Source organism: Adiantum capillus-veneris, chromosome 15 (assembly GCF_014529385.1).
Source record: "Adiantum capillus-veneris isolate H3 chromosome 15, ASM1452938v2, whole genome shotgun sequence".
In the NCBI taxonomy this organism is placed as follows: domain Eukaryota; kingdom Viridiplantae; phylum Streptophyta; class Polypodiopsida; order Polypodiales; family Pteridaceae; genus Adiantum; species Adiantum capillus-veneris.
The window spans coordinates 60,610,690-60,627,632 of NC_140945.1; the positions used below are offsets into that span (position 1 = coordinate 60,610,690).

General features: G+C 45.5%; 1 protein-coding gene across 2 annotated transcripts in view; it reads left to right on the forward strand.

Annotated features, from left to right (window-relative positions):
• LOC147440755 (stromal processing peptidase, chloroplastic-like) overlaps window positions 1–16,943 on the forward strand; it is a 125,893-nt gene that overhangs the window by 7,036 nt on the left and 101,914 nt on the right. For both annotated transcript variants that reach the window (XM_086482588.1, XM_086482587.1), the window contains exons 2-4: window positions 9,781–9,860; window positions 10,244–10,454; window positions 10,537–10,790. In XM_086482588.1, coding sequence (XP_086338714.1) covers window positions 9,802–9,860; window positions 10,244–10,454; window positions 10,537–10,790 — 524 coding nt within the window. In that variant the 5' untranslated portion in view covers window positions 9,781–9,801. The remainder of the gene's footprint in view (window positions 1–9,780; window positions 9,861–10,243; window positions 10,455–10,536; window positions 10,791–16,943) is intronic.

Below are 16,943 nucleotides of genomic sequence, written 5' to 3' on the forward strand. Positions count from 1 at the left end.
TGGGCTGAAAACTTAAAACGCTGGTTCTGTCGCGATGGGAAAGCTGATCGCGAGGTGCTGGGGCTGATCTGTTAAGGTACTGTGGCGGTGCGTCAAAGGAGAGCAAAACGCTAAAGGCTGAAAATGCTGCTGCTCCAAAAAAGCTGGGGATGCTGAGAAAAATGCCAGGGAATTGGGTACTGCGGGGTATTGCTTGATCTGTGCTCCTTGGTCTTCTTCCACTGTGTCTTCTGCCTCTTACTAGGGCCCGATGGGTCACATTTACAGGTGCAAAACTCTGGGTCGAGCAGCATCAGTTAGGCTCCCACGATTTGGAATGTAAAAAGTCACTTATTAATAAATAAGTGTAAGAGGTGGTTCATATGCACTTTGGGCAAAAAGGGTTCATGCGGTGGAAAATGCTCATGCCGGATACTGATGATAATGCTAGTGGTCGTGTGTTGTACAACGAGAGGGTATGCAGCTACTCATAAGTGCATGGACATGCACGGCCTGCGTACAGGCTCACAAGGGTGCCGGAACACTTCCTAGGCTACCTAAACCCTAGAAGTAGGTATAGCTTGTCCACATGCACATAGGGTTAATTGTGCACGTGACGCAACTTTGCGTCGTAAAGTAACTATGGCAAGGAGTTAAGGAGGAATATCATGCACCTCCATTCTCGAGACACAAGGGCATTCTTCCAATACCACAAACGGTTGAGAGAGATTTCTATTGGCCAACCTTATGGAAGAACATTGATGCATTTGTTCAATGATGCATCACATCTCTGAAGGTAAAGTTTGATCGAAGAAAGTCACAAGGATTATTACAACCATTGCCTATTCCACATAGGTCTTGGGAGAGCATTGCAATAGATTATATAGGTGTCAAAGACCAAAAGGGAAATGATGTTGTAAGCACCATTGTGGACAGGTTTAGTAAGATGACACGCTTCATTCCAATGAAGAAGAAAATGCGAGCAGAGTAACGACAACCATTTATCTCAAACACCATGGACTCCTAAAGTCTATAGCCGAAAATAGGGATCCCAAAATTACAAGTCTATTTCGGAGAGCCCTCGTTGAGAATGTCGGCACTAAGCTAAATTTCTCTTCTTCTTATCAACCTCAAACCAATGCTTTTGTGCTGAGCAGAAGACCACTTGGGGAAAACATCTATCGCTTCTCGAGTTGACATATAACAATACTGTACATTCTTATGTAGGAAAAGCACCTTTTGAAGTGATCTATGGGCAACCACATCCATTGCCTTTTAGGAAAATTAAAGAGCAAATCTTTGCAATAGATAGATTTGTTGAATATATGGCTCAGATACTCAAGTGCATCAAGCCATAGCAAATTCTCAAGCTAAGGAAAAGAAAGCTATCGATAAACTAAGACAAAAAAAGAAGGACAATAGGTACTTCTCAAATTTGATAAGAAACTCCTAAAGAAGAAGTGTAGAGAGAGCTAGACGCCAAATTTCAGGTGGCCGTTGCCGCAACTAGCTTCAGCCCACGGAGGCTCGTGAGCGGCAGAGGGGCAAACAAACCTTCCTACAAATGGTTTGGACCCATGTGTTAAAGTTCAAGTTATCTGTGTTTGAACCCGTGGGTTGAAGTTCAAGGCACATGAATTTGGCAAGGAACCAACATGACGTATAAAAACACTATGGCTGTGTGCACCAATCCATTGTTGTTGGCCGGATTATGGATAGGATGTGTTTCAAAGTTCATTGTCTAGGAATGTTTGAACGTGATGTGTTCACAATTCACGAATGGGAATTCTTTGACATAGTGTGGTACAGTTCCATTTTTCATGAGGCAACCGATGTTGAAGATGACATTCTTCTAAGATAAAAAGTTGGTGGTAGCATAACCGAGGTGTACCTAGTTTGAGGCTGTGTCCACAGTAGCATCTTTATCGACTTGGTAAGTTGGTCTTCCTACATATGTCCACTGTGTGTTAAAGTTATAGCATCTCAGGTGAATAGCCCAATGTGATCTCAATATTTATTTTAGCTTTAGGTATTTATTTTACTTATTTGTCAAAGTCTTGGGTAGGGCACTTTACTGAGGTGTACTTAAGGGCCCCCAAGCTAGTATATAAGCAACACTCAGCCCCCATTGTACAATCACTAATTCATTGCCGAGTTGGTTGGTTCAACGTCTGTGTGTGTGTGGTGTATTCTCCCCATTGCTCTATGCTTCCGCATCATTGATTTTGACAAGGGGTGCCAGTCTTTTGGGGCCTACAGGGTGTCGATCTTCGTGTGCTCAGTGACAATCTAGTTGCGGTGTTTTCTTTCTTCTCAGTACTCTGTGTATAATTGTCACAAGACGGGCACCACATGCCAATAGAAAAGAACAAACTGAAAAAACTTTTAGCACTTCAATAACAACTGAACTGAAAGAGAGAGAGCACACGCGACATGGAGTGGCAGAATTCCACCCCAGAGAGTATTGGCCCCAAACCTTTGCGTCCCTTTCGGTATTTCTTTATATTGCATCAACACAGTACAAGTTGGTACTCCACGCTCTGCATCTTCTCACCGAAGAGTGCCAGAGAATGAGCCCTAGCGTCATATTTAAAGGCCCTAGGTCCAAAAGCAGTTCACATGAAAAGCCTTAAAACTCAAAAGCAACTGCTTCAAAAAGCATCTGGCCCCAAAAGCAGTCGTCGCGAATTACGGAAATCTGTGCAACTGCCATGTCAGCAAGCCGGCGCGAAATCCGTACAATCTACCATGTTAGTAGGCCAGCGTGAATTGCGGAATTCTGTACATTTGCTGCTTCTGCTTCTTCACTTAGGGTTTAGGCCTCTCGGCTGGGATCTGTACAGTGGCTCCGTTCTTCAGTGGCTTGACACGTAGCAGTTTATGACAATGATTAACAGCCCTTGAATTCATTCAGGAGCTTGATGATGCCTTTTCGAGAGGGCGTTTCTCAGAACGCTCCAAGGTACGAAGGGCGGCATCTTATTTGAAAGGAAACGCACATACATGGTGGTCTACTCTGTTGATACATAGAGAGAAGCACCTAAAAAGTTCATAAAATTTAAGAGAATTTTCACTTCTGCATGGTTAATGGAAGAATATGAAGAAGATGTCATCACGGCTTGTCATCATTTGAGAACGAAGAAAGAAGACACTTTGAATGACCATTGTCATGCTAGTGTCCTCGTTTCGGAGGATCTTGAAGGACTAGATTGAGCGGTTTCTTGTGGTTTACGCAAAGAGATACGCTGATTTTGCTTGCAAAAGAAGGCTGACTCCATTCAAAGACTTATGTGACATGCCAAGGAAGGTTTTGATATGCATGCCGGCTCATTTTGTGACCTAAATCTATCAACTATGGCAAATCATAATGGAAATGCCGATGCTTGATGCTCAATCCTTCTTGTGCTCTTTCGGATACTGTGTCATGCCAAGGAAGAGACATGGAAGCAAATTCCTTGGGTGCAAACATTTCAGCTTTTCATGAGTAATCCGCATACATCCGTGCTCATTCATGAGCGAATCGTGTTCATCGTACCATATGGCATGCCTATGAAAAGGGATTACATAAGGATGGGACTAAAATACAAGAAACCATCACGAATGAAACACTAGAACAAGCGTAACATGCGCACACATAATACTGCCTGTGGGGGTTCTGGGGACCTTGACTCGAGAGCCAAGATCGGTTCTTCGTGATCGATCGAATCTGCAATGAGGTTAGCTTCACTAGACAAAGTATCAATTAAACCATCATCCTTGTGAACAATCACATCTTGATCATGCAAAGCATCATGTTTGTGAATAATCACATCTTTATCATGCAAATCATGCGTGTCGTGCTTTGGAGAAGACAAGACTGAGAGAGTCTCCTTCTCCTGATTCTTTTCAATCTTTGCCTGCACATTAGAAATGAGAGATGAAGAATGAACAACTTGCTCCCCACGAATGACAATGAGAGAGTCACTCTTGGCATTGAAAGTGAAAGTATTAGCTGCCAAATCAATGAGAGGGTTATGCTCATGAAACCATCGAATGCCTAAAAGCATATCACATCCTGAAAGAGGAGAGACTACAAATTTTCTGCGGAAGGACGCTTGTTGAACAATCAACAACACATCAAGGCACTCTCGTGTAATGAGAGAGTCCATACTGGGAGCGAAGCCCGACACCTCGAAAGGAGATATGTTGCTAACCTCCAAGCGGGCTCTTTCGATAAGAGAGTCACTTATCACATCATGCATACTGCCTGGATCAAACAATATGACAAGACGTTGACCCTTCACATGACCATAATACTTAATGAGAGACTCATCAATGGGAGGATCATGAGAAAGTTGGGTCACACTCGAGTTCTCATTTATTGCATTGACAAAGGATGTGGGTTCTGTGAGCTTAGGACATGTTCTCTTAATGTGACCCTTGACGTGACAATGATAACATCGACCTTCCTTAGAATAAATGCTTTGTTCTTCTGAGGTGATGTATCCTCGTAAAACTCCTTGTGTTGCTTTTTTATCTGGGGTGAGCTTAGGTTTAGCAATTGTGTTAGCTTTACCCTTAGATTCATTGTGTGAGTTCTTTTTTGAGAGACTAGAGAAAGATTGGTTAGAAGAGTTACCATTCTTACCGTTCTTACTGTTCTGAGAAGTCAGAGAGGTACTTTGAGAAGTCTTGTTCTTCTTAGGCTTTCCCTTATTGTGCTTCATCTCGTGTGCGAGAGCAATCGCTACCGCCTTGTTGAGATCTACGGGGTCGAGGACTTCGACTTCAAACCTGATATAGTCGTCCAATCCGAACATAAAAGCCTCTTTGTGCTTCGCATCCGATTTGTGTAATTGGGTGCCAAGCTGCAAGACACGGTTAGAAAAAGACATGACTGGAGTACCATTTTGCTTAAGATTGCACCAATCTTCCTTTAACCGCGCTAGGTACTGAGGTAGCAAGAACCGCGCCTTGAGCTTGTCTTGGAAGTCGGCTCAACTGAAAGAAAGGGGCACGTCTTCCTCGGCTTCCTCTTGGTGCACGGCCAATTGCTTCTTTTGCCACGCTTGATACCAGTTAATGGCATCACCGGCAAGATACATGGCTGCCGTCAAAACTTTGCTATTCCGTGTCTTCTTAGTTGTCGCAAAATAAGCATTAAATTGATGCAACCAAGAATGAATAACACTAGCAGCCATTTTATCGTCATACTTACTAAACGTCAACTTCTCGGTGACGGGGTTATTGGAGTCCAAATCTTGGCTTGCATCACTTGATGAACCACCAACATCTTTGGCCGGCTCGGGTTTCGAGGTGACTATTTGTAGGACCAACTCTTGCATGCGTTGGTCTCTGCACCTCACGCTCTAACTCCAAGGCCGCTCGTCTATCTTCAGCCGCCAAGCGTGCTTGCTCGCCCTCGCGCTCACGCTCCAAGTCGGCCTTTCTTTCTTTGCGCTCGCGATCCAATTCTGCTTTTCTTTCTTCGCGCTAGCCTCCAAGGCAGCGCGTTGCGCTTCATGTTGTAACATCATGTCGATCATCGTCTTGACCAAAGCCTCCATAGGATTTGGTGCAATCCTTGGCGTAGATGGGGAGGGGGGAGGGTCGGAAAAACCTCTTGGTGGGGAAAATTCTTCTTCGCCACCTCCATGCTTATCACCTCCATGCGAAGTATCCATTTTGCTTCGGGTGATGACCATACACTGAAGTCTTGAGTTCTTAAGTTCACGAGGAACTTGGGTTCATGTGGTTCTTGGGTTCTTGAGGGTCTTGAGTTCTTGAGGTTCTTGAGGTTCTTCTTTAGCTTGCAATCTGTGTTAGAGAAGGATCTTCTCTTACCCGAGCTCTTCTCTTTCCCGCGGGCGCACCCCTTGGCGGCCTTGCGCTCACACCAATGTTGCTTTTTCCCACCTCACTTCGATTGGCCGGAGGCTAAGTGCACGGTCCGCTCTCAATGAGTGAAAAGAGAAACAAGGGGAGGTTGGACAAGCTCTTCTTTCTTGGGTTTCCTGTCACTCTTCAAAAACACGATTAGGAATCGACACGCCCAAGTGGACTTGGGTTACGTGCGACCGCAACAAACAAAAAAAATTCTTGTGGTTCTTTCCTTAAATGATACAGAACACTACCAAAGCTCTGATACCAATGTAAGGTGCATCGGATGTGAATGTTGAACTTTGCTCAAGATGAGTGCTCCAAACTGTGCTCAAGGGTTCCTTTTACTTATGGAAGGGAGAGCCTTCCGTTACTTTAGGTTGAGAGTGCAAATGATCACAAACAAAGTGGTAAACACTGTGAATGAAGGTGCTGAGACTGAGAGATAAAGAGAGAAGAATAGGACACCAAAAAAGTTGTCAAACCCTCCTCCGAAGGCCCCACTCTATGGCGAGAGCGGTCTACTATTGATTGCACAAATCTCTACAATGCGATGGACTTGCCGATGATGTCGACGACGATGACGACGATGAGACGGACTGAAAACTGAAAACGCTAGGGGCTGAAAATTGTAAATCTTGTATTTGTTGAATTCTGACTCTTATGTCGGTGACAATGGCGATGACGATGATGCGATGACGACGTGCTGAAAATGCAGATAATGAAATCTGCGAATAGCGGGCTGAATCTGCAAACGCTGGCTGATCTTAACTTGGCGAGGATCTGTTGCGGGAAGGTGAGATCTGCAAGGTTAGGGGGCTGCGGTGCGGAATCTAACTGCTGAAAACTGAAAACGCTGATGCTAATGGGTGTTCTGTCGCGGAGAATCTTCAAAACGCTAGGTGATCTGCAAGTTGCAAAAACGCTAGGGCTGTTAACGCTAGACAAAATGTTGGAAATCTGCTAATGCCAGGCTGATCTGCAATGCTGAAAAACGCTGGGGCTGATCTGCATTTGATGAAAACGCCAGGCTGATTCTGATGGCTGAAGATGCTAGGAGTTCCGCCGGGGGGTCTTGCTGAGAAGGTGCACTGCTAGACTTGTGGCCTTTGCTGCCTCTTCTACGAGAAAACCCTAGCGCTAGCTTTTCTTATATACCTGCTTGGTCAAATTGTCCTACCCAGTTTCCCAACAAAGTCACTTATTAATAATAAGTGAAAAAGGGCTAAAATAGGGAAAATAAGTCTGTGTGCTGTAAAAATGCCCCTGATGGGTTTTGACTGTAATCTAATGATCATGCTGTGTGCAACCAAAGGAAATGCAACTACTCTAAGTGCCTGGACATTGCACGGCCTGCGAACAGACTCACAAAGGTGCCAGAGGACTTCCTAAGCTGAATTGAATCCTAGTCATGAAGTAGTTTGTCCACATGCACATAGGGTTAGATGTCCACGTGACAAGCGAGGTCTAGATGTGATGGCTACGTTAATGAGATTCTAGTGCATCAAGATTTCTATATGGATGAGATGCTAGATATTGTTGTGAGTGCATCAAGAGTTGTGGAAGGATGAGATAGTTGCACAGGGATATGGGTGCATTAAGAGTTCTAGACTAGATGAGATGGCTAGATTGAATGATTGAAAGAGTGTTCTAAGTGTGACTTGTGAAATGCATGCTCTGTGCATGTACTGTCTTGTGGGGATGGTCATGAACATGGTTTGCTTGAAATGTGAAAAGAAAGGATATGAATCTGATCGTAACGATATTTAGTAGATTGAGACATCTGTGAAAAGATCAACACGGTTTGGATGTAATTGCTAAGTATGTTACAGTGATTATGATTTGTATCTAAGACCCTTGACGGAAATGTGATCTAATCAGTGACTAATGTCTTTGTCGAAGTGATGGATTTGTGAAGTCTCATGCATGGAAACATAGAGTTAGTGTCTTCTGAAGAAGGTTTCTGAACTTTGGCTATTTTGTAGGCGTAATTGAGGGTGATTACTTTTCTTTCAGGAGGGGGGAATGTCACAAGTTTGTGACGTGGCATGACCAACTTGAAGGACTAGCTAAGAGGACAAGGAATTAGACTCTAACCCAAATTTTAACTCTATCTGAGAAGAACCAGAAGATGTGGCTGTGGGGCCTGAGGGGTCAGGGTCTTTAAAAACCTAACCGTGCCAACTTATGGACACCGGTTGAGGGCTTAAACCTTCAAAACCAAAACGTAGAACCGGCTGGCTGATTTCGGAAATATCCACAGAGTAGCTGACGTGGCAGGCTGTACGGAATTCTGCGATTTGCGTTGGCACCTTTTGGCAGTATTGGTGCATGCTTTTGAGAGCAGATGCTTTTGGTGCCAAGTGCTTTTGGACCAAAGCTTTTGGGGCTCTGCTTCTGGTCCCTTGTACTGTTTATAAGTGCTTAGAGGGCCAGTCTCTAGAGAGCATTTGGAAGTAGATTCTCGGAGAGATGGACCCTTGGAGAGCTGTACTTTAGTCTTTTGCGAAGCAATATTAAAGAAATACCGGAAGGGACAGTAGTCTTTGGGGCAAATGCATTTGGGAACGGAACTCCGTCGTCGGTGTCGTCTCTCCTTTTCTCTCTCTCTATTCAAGTTCAGTTCAATTATTTGCAGTTTCTGTTCGTGTGCCGTTATTGATTTCTCGCTTGGAGTGCCAAGCCTGTAACATTCTACCCAGTTGGCGGGTAATACCTGACGTTCGAGCTCTTGCCATTGCAGATGTTCCTTGTCCTTTTCATTGCTGGTGGCTTCTGATGGTTTTGATTTTTGATTTGCATTATAGGACTTTGCTCTTGGTGGAAGAGCCTATCTTTTAGAGGCTTCTGTCATCCTCTCTCCCCACTTAGCTTGCCATGGCAATTTTTACTCTCTTTAGGAGAGGTTTTTACCTTGGCTTTCAGTTTTTACAGTTGCCACGTGGCTAGCTATTTCCAGTTTTTATAGTTTCCAGATTATGGCCTTCGGGCCTGCTTTGTATTAGTGATGTACTTGCCCTCAGAATCGGCACCATATGGACGTTTTGAGGGACTTCTCAAGTAATAGAAATCAGCCTCCTCTGGAGAGAGAGAGAGAGAGAGAGAGAGAGAGAGAGAGAGAGAGAGAGAGATGAAATGTAATATTAACGTCTTCAAAAGGCCAAAATGACCTATGAGACCAAAAGGTTACATGTGGTGAATCTAATACCAGGTCTGGGTACAAAAAGTACGACGAATTGAAAAGAAACTAGTGGGTAGGGGTGGGGTGAAAGCTGATACAAAGGGGGATACAAAGGGTGAGCTGATGCAATGGGGGGAGAGAGAGAGAGAGAGATGAAATGATAAATTAGTGTCTTTAAAAGGCCAAAATGAAGTCATATTAACGTCCACAGAAGGCGGAGCTAAGCCTAAGGGACCTAATAGATACATCCTTTGCTACGATGTACTGCATGTGTCATGCCTTGAATGCGAACAAAACAGGAAAATTTACAACTTTTAGGTCAAAACTCCTATGACTTAAACGAGCTCACAATTACAAAAAATGAGATCAGTCATCTGATCATATCTCACTGCTATGTCTTCTTCGTTGGATTGGTTGGGTTGTGAATTGTATTACTCTTGATGATTGCTTTCCTGTCTTAGAATAGTGTGGACTTGCCATTTCTTCTTGCCTCTCGAACCTTAGCTAATGCACTTGACTTGTTCTTCACCTGTAGTGGAGGAAGTCCATCTGAAATCTTATGCGAGGAGATAATCAAGAGAGAAAATCATTTTATTCTACTTTTTTACCCTTACGCATGCGGAAGAGAAGGATTTGGCATTTTTCTTTCTTTGTCTTTTTCCCAAAGACTCACTCAAAAGCTATAAATTTTTTGTTGCCCAAAGCATATGTTCATAATGATGGTCAATCTTGTGCTGAGCTCAAATGTTGGGCATTTACAGGTGGAGTAGAGCTCTGTCTCAATGGGCTACTCTGGAATCTTATCCACCTACGTGGCCTGCCATACAGGAGATCCTTTAAGGTGATTAGTGTTTATTTGTAGATACATCCATTTTTGAATGAAAATAATGGACAATCAATCACATTTTATGTTTTCAACACAACGGTAATCTCTTGTTTTTTCAAAGATGCACACAGACATGGGCTTCATTGCACACCAATTTGTCTCGTGAGCAATCTGGCCTTTCACAGATGTCAATAATTCTCTCTCTCTCTCTCTCTCTCTCCCCCTACCCCCCCTGGCTCAACACGCAGACACAAGCTCATGTAAACATTAAACCCCATCTTTTGCGGCCCCTTCTTGCAAGTTTTCCCCGTGTGATTTGATTTTCACATCGCCCAGTTTTAGTACACAATGCATATTTAAAGTTTTATTGATGTGTTGGTTGCCATAATTGTTTGTAGAGAGAGCCAATACACATTGGAAAGAAAACCTTCACTACAGTGGAACGGAAGAAAAGCAACATGTTCATCATTTAAAAGAGATTTTAAGTTTTATAACCATGACAAGAGTCAAACGTTGTGGAAGCCGTTCAGACATGATTCAGTTTCAAGTTTGTGGAGGGGGAGCACAATTTCACGAAGTCGCCAGCCACTTAGTCAGTGCCATTTCTTGGTCAGTGCAAATGAAAACTGTTTTATATGGTAGTTTGCCTTTGGTGCTTACATGCCTCTAAACAAACTGTGTATTTTCACAGAGGGCCAACTTACCAGTCAGAGCAGAAGTATCATCAGGAGTTAACCAGCCTCATGCAGCAGCCAGCTCATTAGCAGTACCAGAAGGAGATTTACTTGAAAAGTCTGAAATGGGTTTCATGGAGAAAGGATTTGGCAAGGATGACTTTCAGGACCTGAGGCTTCTTACATTGCCGTCACATCCTAAAGTTTGCAAAGGCCAACTAAAGAATGGGCTTTGCTATGTCATCCTACCGAATAAAGTTCCAGCCAATAGGTAAGTGTTGGGCTATTAATGCTAAATATGTGAATATAGATAGATGGCTCTGTAAGTATCGAGTGTTACTTGCTTCTGCAAATCATCACCCTCTTTTTTTGTAAGTACTAAATTTAAGCATTCCAATGGGAAATCAACGTTTACGTGTGCTTGCCACCCAAGGGTTCAACCTTGGAAACAGTTTCTGCACCATGCTTTGTCACATACCTCTCCGGAGTCATGACAGAAACTTAGTACGCTGAACTTTGTGTTGATGTATGCTCATGTGTGTGTGCGCGTGTGTTGTGTTGGGGAGCATATGTTAGTACCTAGTTCTACACCCACTATTGGGCACTGATGATGTTAGTGGGGATGTCGTGGTATTTAGTCAATACTATGCATGATGGAACTGATCGTTATATTGTCTTGTGGGTGACTACCATGGGTCTATACCTTGCACTTTCCTTCAAGGGTGAATCTGGGCTTATCCTGGATTCATCCAGGTATATTATAGATCTCTAGATATAGTAGGCGCTTGACCATCAGATTCATCGTCACAGATGCATCCTTGGCTACGTCTCATTTGTCATCATTCATGCGCTGCTTGCTTGCTGCGGATTTGGAAGGATTTACGTCTTGCTTTGATTCGCCATCCGCCTTCTCGGGTTGAGGAGGTAGCGAGGCAGCGACTCAATGGAACGCATATGTAACAAATTCAGAAGGCTGTTAACTAGGAGAGAGGACTCACATTGACTGGGCCAGATGGGATGGTGGGCCAGCGGGCTCTTTACACCATTGGTCAGATGCTTCCTTGGTTGGGGCCCATGTGATTGGCGCTTACCTACGGGATCCGCAGATGGGTTACTGCCCGTATGAGAGAGATTGATGAGACTATTCCACTTGACTGGCATGCCCTTATCGGGGGACAAACTCTTTTACCTTCTCATCATGGCTGGTGGGTGTACTTCGATCCTCACTCGGGAGACCCGATTGTTGCTTAGCAGGGAATGCTCGTCTTTAGCGTTGCGGAGACCGGCCATCATGGACATCACATCTGATTGGAGTTTTAGGGCGAGGTTTTGCCTGATGAGCAGTTGACTGCCCATTGGCAGCCTGAGTGGTAGGTTCTTTCCAACGGAGGTCATTTGTTGACCTTGTTTTCACTATTGAGGAGGCACCAATTTGGAGACTTGTGGATTTGGCAAGGAAAGCCACTTGTTCAGTTGGACCGGGATCATGGTGAGTGGTAGTGGCCTTCGTTGAACGACGATGGAGCCCCTCTATCTTTCTTTGAGTACGTTATCTCCCTTTGGGAGGAGGCTTCTTTTTTAGACTTGGCACCCTCCTCACCGTCCACGCCGGTTTGAGGTATGGCAGGATCAACACATCCTCCTCGCCTTCCAGAGACAATTTTGTCATGCATTTGGACCCTCCGGATCAGCCGAAGGATATGTTTTTTCATGTGGACGATAGCCCATGCAGGATTGTCTGTTGGTACTTGGTCGACAGTCACTAGCCATGATCCGACTTGTCAGAGATGTACTTCAGAGCCCGAGTCTTTGAGACACTGCATCTACGTTTTTCCTTTTGTGCAGCGAGTGTGGATGATAGTTTGTTGTTTGTTGTTTAGAGTGAGCATCCATGATGGGTTCGTGACTTGGGGGGCAGTTGCATGGCTTTTGCAATTTCTGGGGTCACACACCTTTTTCAAGACTTGCCGACAGATCCGGTCTTCTTGCTTACTCCCTTGGGTTATAGTTTGGGCACTCTACAGATTATCCTTCATACAAGGCACAAGTCCAGCGAGAGACAATTTTCACCACGATGTGAAGCATCACGCTTTGGACCATGTGGAAGGCTCGATGTGGCCACATTTTGGGCTCACAGTCCCTCCCTACGTCCACCATTTTGACAGCCATCTGGACAAAGCCGTTGCATACTCTTCGTAGTCAATGGGATTCTTCAGCCGACTTTCCAAGGCAACGGAGCAGCGTCGATGCGTCTTTCTCACACGGGGGCGCGGTCGTGAATTCTTTTCCGTCAGGATCAAGGTCACATTACATGGCATTATGCACCCCCACAGTGGTAGCCTTTGACTGGAATTCAACACTTTTAGACAAACGACTGCCTGGCAGCTAGAGCGCTACCAAGCAGACAACGACACCCTGTTGGCCCCAAAGATTGGCCTTTGGGTATTTCTTTATTCTTATTATACTTGAGAAAAACTTGTAAAATTCTACAAGCTGTCCCTCTTTTATCCGGCTGAAATTCCTCTACTCTAACCCGATTTCGGCAGCATAACCACAATAGAAGTCTCCACGGACAAAATCCCAAGTAAACATTGACTTTCCACGCACTTTGTAAAGCCTGGCAAGAAATTACAGCACGCTGAAATCTTTGTTTTTGGCTTCCAATTTACGCCAAAACACGTGTTCGGTGATTCCCTAGCTTTTCCGAAGCTCTTGGGACCTGTAGGCATCAAAACTAGCAAAAACCAAAAACGTGCAAAAAATTACAGCAAGCTGTAATTCTCTGTTTTGCGCTCGGATTCACGCGTCGATCACTTTTCTGGGTACCCCTCGGGCTCTTGCAGCTGTAGGGTCACTTGTCCCTTGAATTAGACGAGATTCCTCGCGGGAAATCTCTCTAAACTGTCCTGTACAAGCATCCAAGGCCTTCCCGAGGCTCCCGTGGCGATATGTTGCCGCTTAGGTGCGAAACCCTAAACCTGCAGAAAGACACAACAGGCTGTAATTTTCTGTTTTGCATCATTTTGGGCAGAGCGAACACGGCTACTCGTGTCTCAGAGGCTCCCGCACGCAATGGGACAGCCCCCTTTCAAAATGGACGAGTTTTCACGCGAGAAAACTCTCCATTTAGCATTCCTTCGCGATAGAACTCTGCATCCCTGAAGAGGATTAGCAATTAGCTAATCCAGTTCCTGTATAGAAGGCTCTTGCCTTGGCAAATGCACATAAAACCCCATAACTGTGCATGGTCATCTGAGAGGGGGATTACCATATGTGCAAAGGCGAGATAGAGATGCGCGAGAGCAAATCGTCGCGCTACATAGAGCAAGGGAGAAGGCAAGCTTTCCATTAAAGCTGTGAGCACCTGCACCCACTTCTCACACACACTGTAGCACAAATCTCCACAAAAATGGGCGCCCCCAGCTGGGATGAGTCTGACAATTGCATCTCCAGCCACCAAGTGTCCAGTTTGCCTCTTTTGAGTCAATTTCCTAATACCCTCCAACTTATAAGTGTAGTGAGGGGCCTAAATGACTTTGAACTGAGCCTAGACACCCTTTTACTTCTTGGATTCTAGTGCCAGTCAGCCCACCATCTCGTGGCGACCTGCCCTTCCCGACTGCGGGTGAAACTGTTGGCCGTCGACCGTTTCACACTGGCCATACAATGTCCGACCTTTTGCAACTTCAAAAAGAGGGTCCCAAAAATTAAACAAAAATCATTGGAAAGAAACCAACAACTAAGGTTAGCAGTTGCCACGTCCTTGTGACAATAATTAGCCATTGCCACGTGCTCGTGACACTGCCTCCTCCGCAAAAACATTAGAAGCGAGGTCAAAACCATGGTGCCATTGTCGGAAATAAGCCCTGACCGCTCGAATGGCCAACGAGCTCATTGAAATGACCCTGGTGGAAATCTCGGCAATCTCAAACTGATCTGGTAGTAACCCTCGCCCGAGAAGCTGTATGTCGATGATCTTTCCCACCTTTGCTAAGAGATCGGCCTGTAGGAGGTCGCGTACCTCGCCTCTGCTAGGTCGGCTGCCAATGATCTTGCAAATAGTATTGGTGGCGTGGAGACGCTCCACCTCTAGTGCAAGGCTTGCTTGTTCTGTTGGTGACAGAGCAAGTCGAATGGTCGGCTATGCGGGGTCGATCGAGGGGGCTTCGGCAGAGTCCCTCTATGGTGGAGCTTGAGCCTCCATGCGTGTCCACTGCTGTGGAAGATGGCGTTGGTGTTGGAACGGTTGCTAGCAGGCTGAGAACAACCCACAAGCAGTGGAAGAGGGGGAGGGGGGGGGGGGAGCGGATGGCAAGAGGGGGGGCAGGTGTAGGGCCAAGGGGGGGGGGGGAGCGGATGGCAAGAGGGGGGGCAGGTGTAGGGCCAAGGGAGAGGGGTGCGCAAGTGTATCGGGAGCAGCAACGCGCGATCCACAAACATCAGGATGGGCGCCTGTAGTTATGTCCGGCCAGTGTGAACATGGCCCTTTGGTTATGAAGTCCTATAAATAGGACTTGAGTCTCATTTGTGAGACATCTTGTGTGATCACCACACTTGGACTCTTGGCCCTTGGCAACTCTGCCCACACACCATAGTTACTCGGAACGGGAACGGGAACGGGAGGGTGCGGAACGGGATGGGAACGAGAGGGAGGAGGGGGGCCGGAAAGGTAGACCAAAGAAACTATTTATATTACATGTATTATAGGCTCATATGTTAGTGAGAAACTATAAGCTAAGCTTTTGAATTCGACCATCCTAATTAGAGCCATTTTTAGACATGTTTTACGATGGCAGAACTTGAGACAAGGATGGAGTTTGACGAGAGAGAGAGAGAGAGAGAGAGAGAGAGAGAGAGAGAGAGAGAGAGAGAGAGAGAGAGAGAGAGAGAGAGAGAGAGAGAGACTTCTTGGGTAAAAGGTTCCCGTAAGCTTTTACTTCGCACAGATTTACACACTCACGTAGTGGGCACTGTGGATATACTACTAGTTCAGGAGCATAAGATTGCCACTCCTTTTGGCAATCTCATGCCCTCGAGTGCCCGCACTTTTTGGGAGCTTGCTCTGGGCCTTCATGGGCAGAGTTGCGGTGTTTGCATCTCAGTGGGGCCACGTTACTTGGCCTCAGTTCAGCAGCATGGCACACTTGTCGCTGGCAGAGCAGTTTATGTTTCTATTCGGATTCAAGAATCTGTCATTGGTTTTATGTCAGTCTATGCACCCACTACCCCTCGGGAAAGGGCTACTTTTTGGTCCTCTTTGGCTGCTGTTCTACTTGCTGTAGACTCTTGGGTTGTTGGAGGTGACTTCAACAACGTTGAGAGCGACTCTGATTGGCGAGCCATCACACCTCCCGTTCTATCATCCATTTCTCCCGATGAGTAGCCAGCTTGGGATCGATTTCTTCTAGCTATTCAAGGTGTTGACGCTTGGCACATACCCTCTTTTGGTCACCACCCTGCTACACTTCATTACTCTTGGGGGTTTCAGAGACAGCAGGGGAGATTATTAGAGCGACTTGATCGTTTTTACATTGGCCCTTGGGCAGCAGCTCTAGGCGAATTTACTACTATATGGAGAGGGACCAGCCTCTCAGATCATTTACCCACCTCATTGTTTATCTCCTTCACTAGATCCTCTGCACAGAGACGAGGCTGCCGCATCCCTGACAGTGTTCTCACCACTCAAGTATTGCAGCAGCAGATTCGTGACTTATGGTCCACGGATGCTTCTTATTGTGGACCCCCTGGAGAGTTTCTTGCTCATTGCATTACGCAGTCTAGTATTTACTGCCGTGACCAGACTGCTATTATTCATCGTCAGTTGAGAGTACGCGAGTCTGATCTTCACATCCCTCTTGGTTCCACTCAGCGCTTGCTTGAGGAGTGGCCTCAGGATGCTTATCTCGCTGCTAGACAGACAGAGCTTACAGAAGAGATTCGTCGTGTACTGAGGAGGCTAGGTATGAGTTTACTCATCATGCTTCAATATCTCATTGGATAGCTAAAGCTGATCAAATGAATAAAGACTTCTTCGCTGCGCATAAAGAACGCCCTCCTGGCACCACCCTGCGGACTTTGTGCGATGCTCAGGGGACACTACATATGCATCCTGATGTTATTCTTGATATGTCTGTAGATTATTTTGAGACAGTGTTCACTGCTGATGTATGCACTCCTGAGGTTTTACTTGCCCGTGAGCAGATTTGGCAGCACACTCGACATCGTTGTACAGACACTATGACAGAGATCTTGTTGGCACCCTTCACACTTATAGAGCTCCATGCTGCTATAGAGAGTCTTGATCCATCCTCCTGTCCAAGAGAGGATGGCCTCACTAGAGCCTTCTTTTTGACATATTGGGATGTATTGCATATACCACTGCTTCGCGGTTGTCAGGACATCTTTGCATCAGGATATATGCATC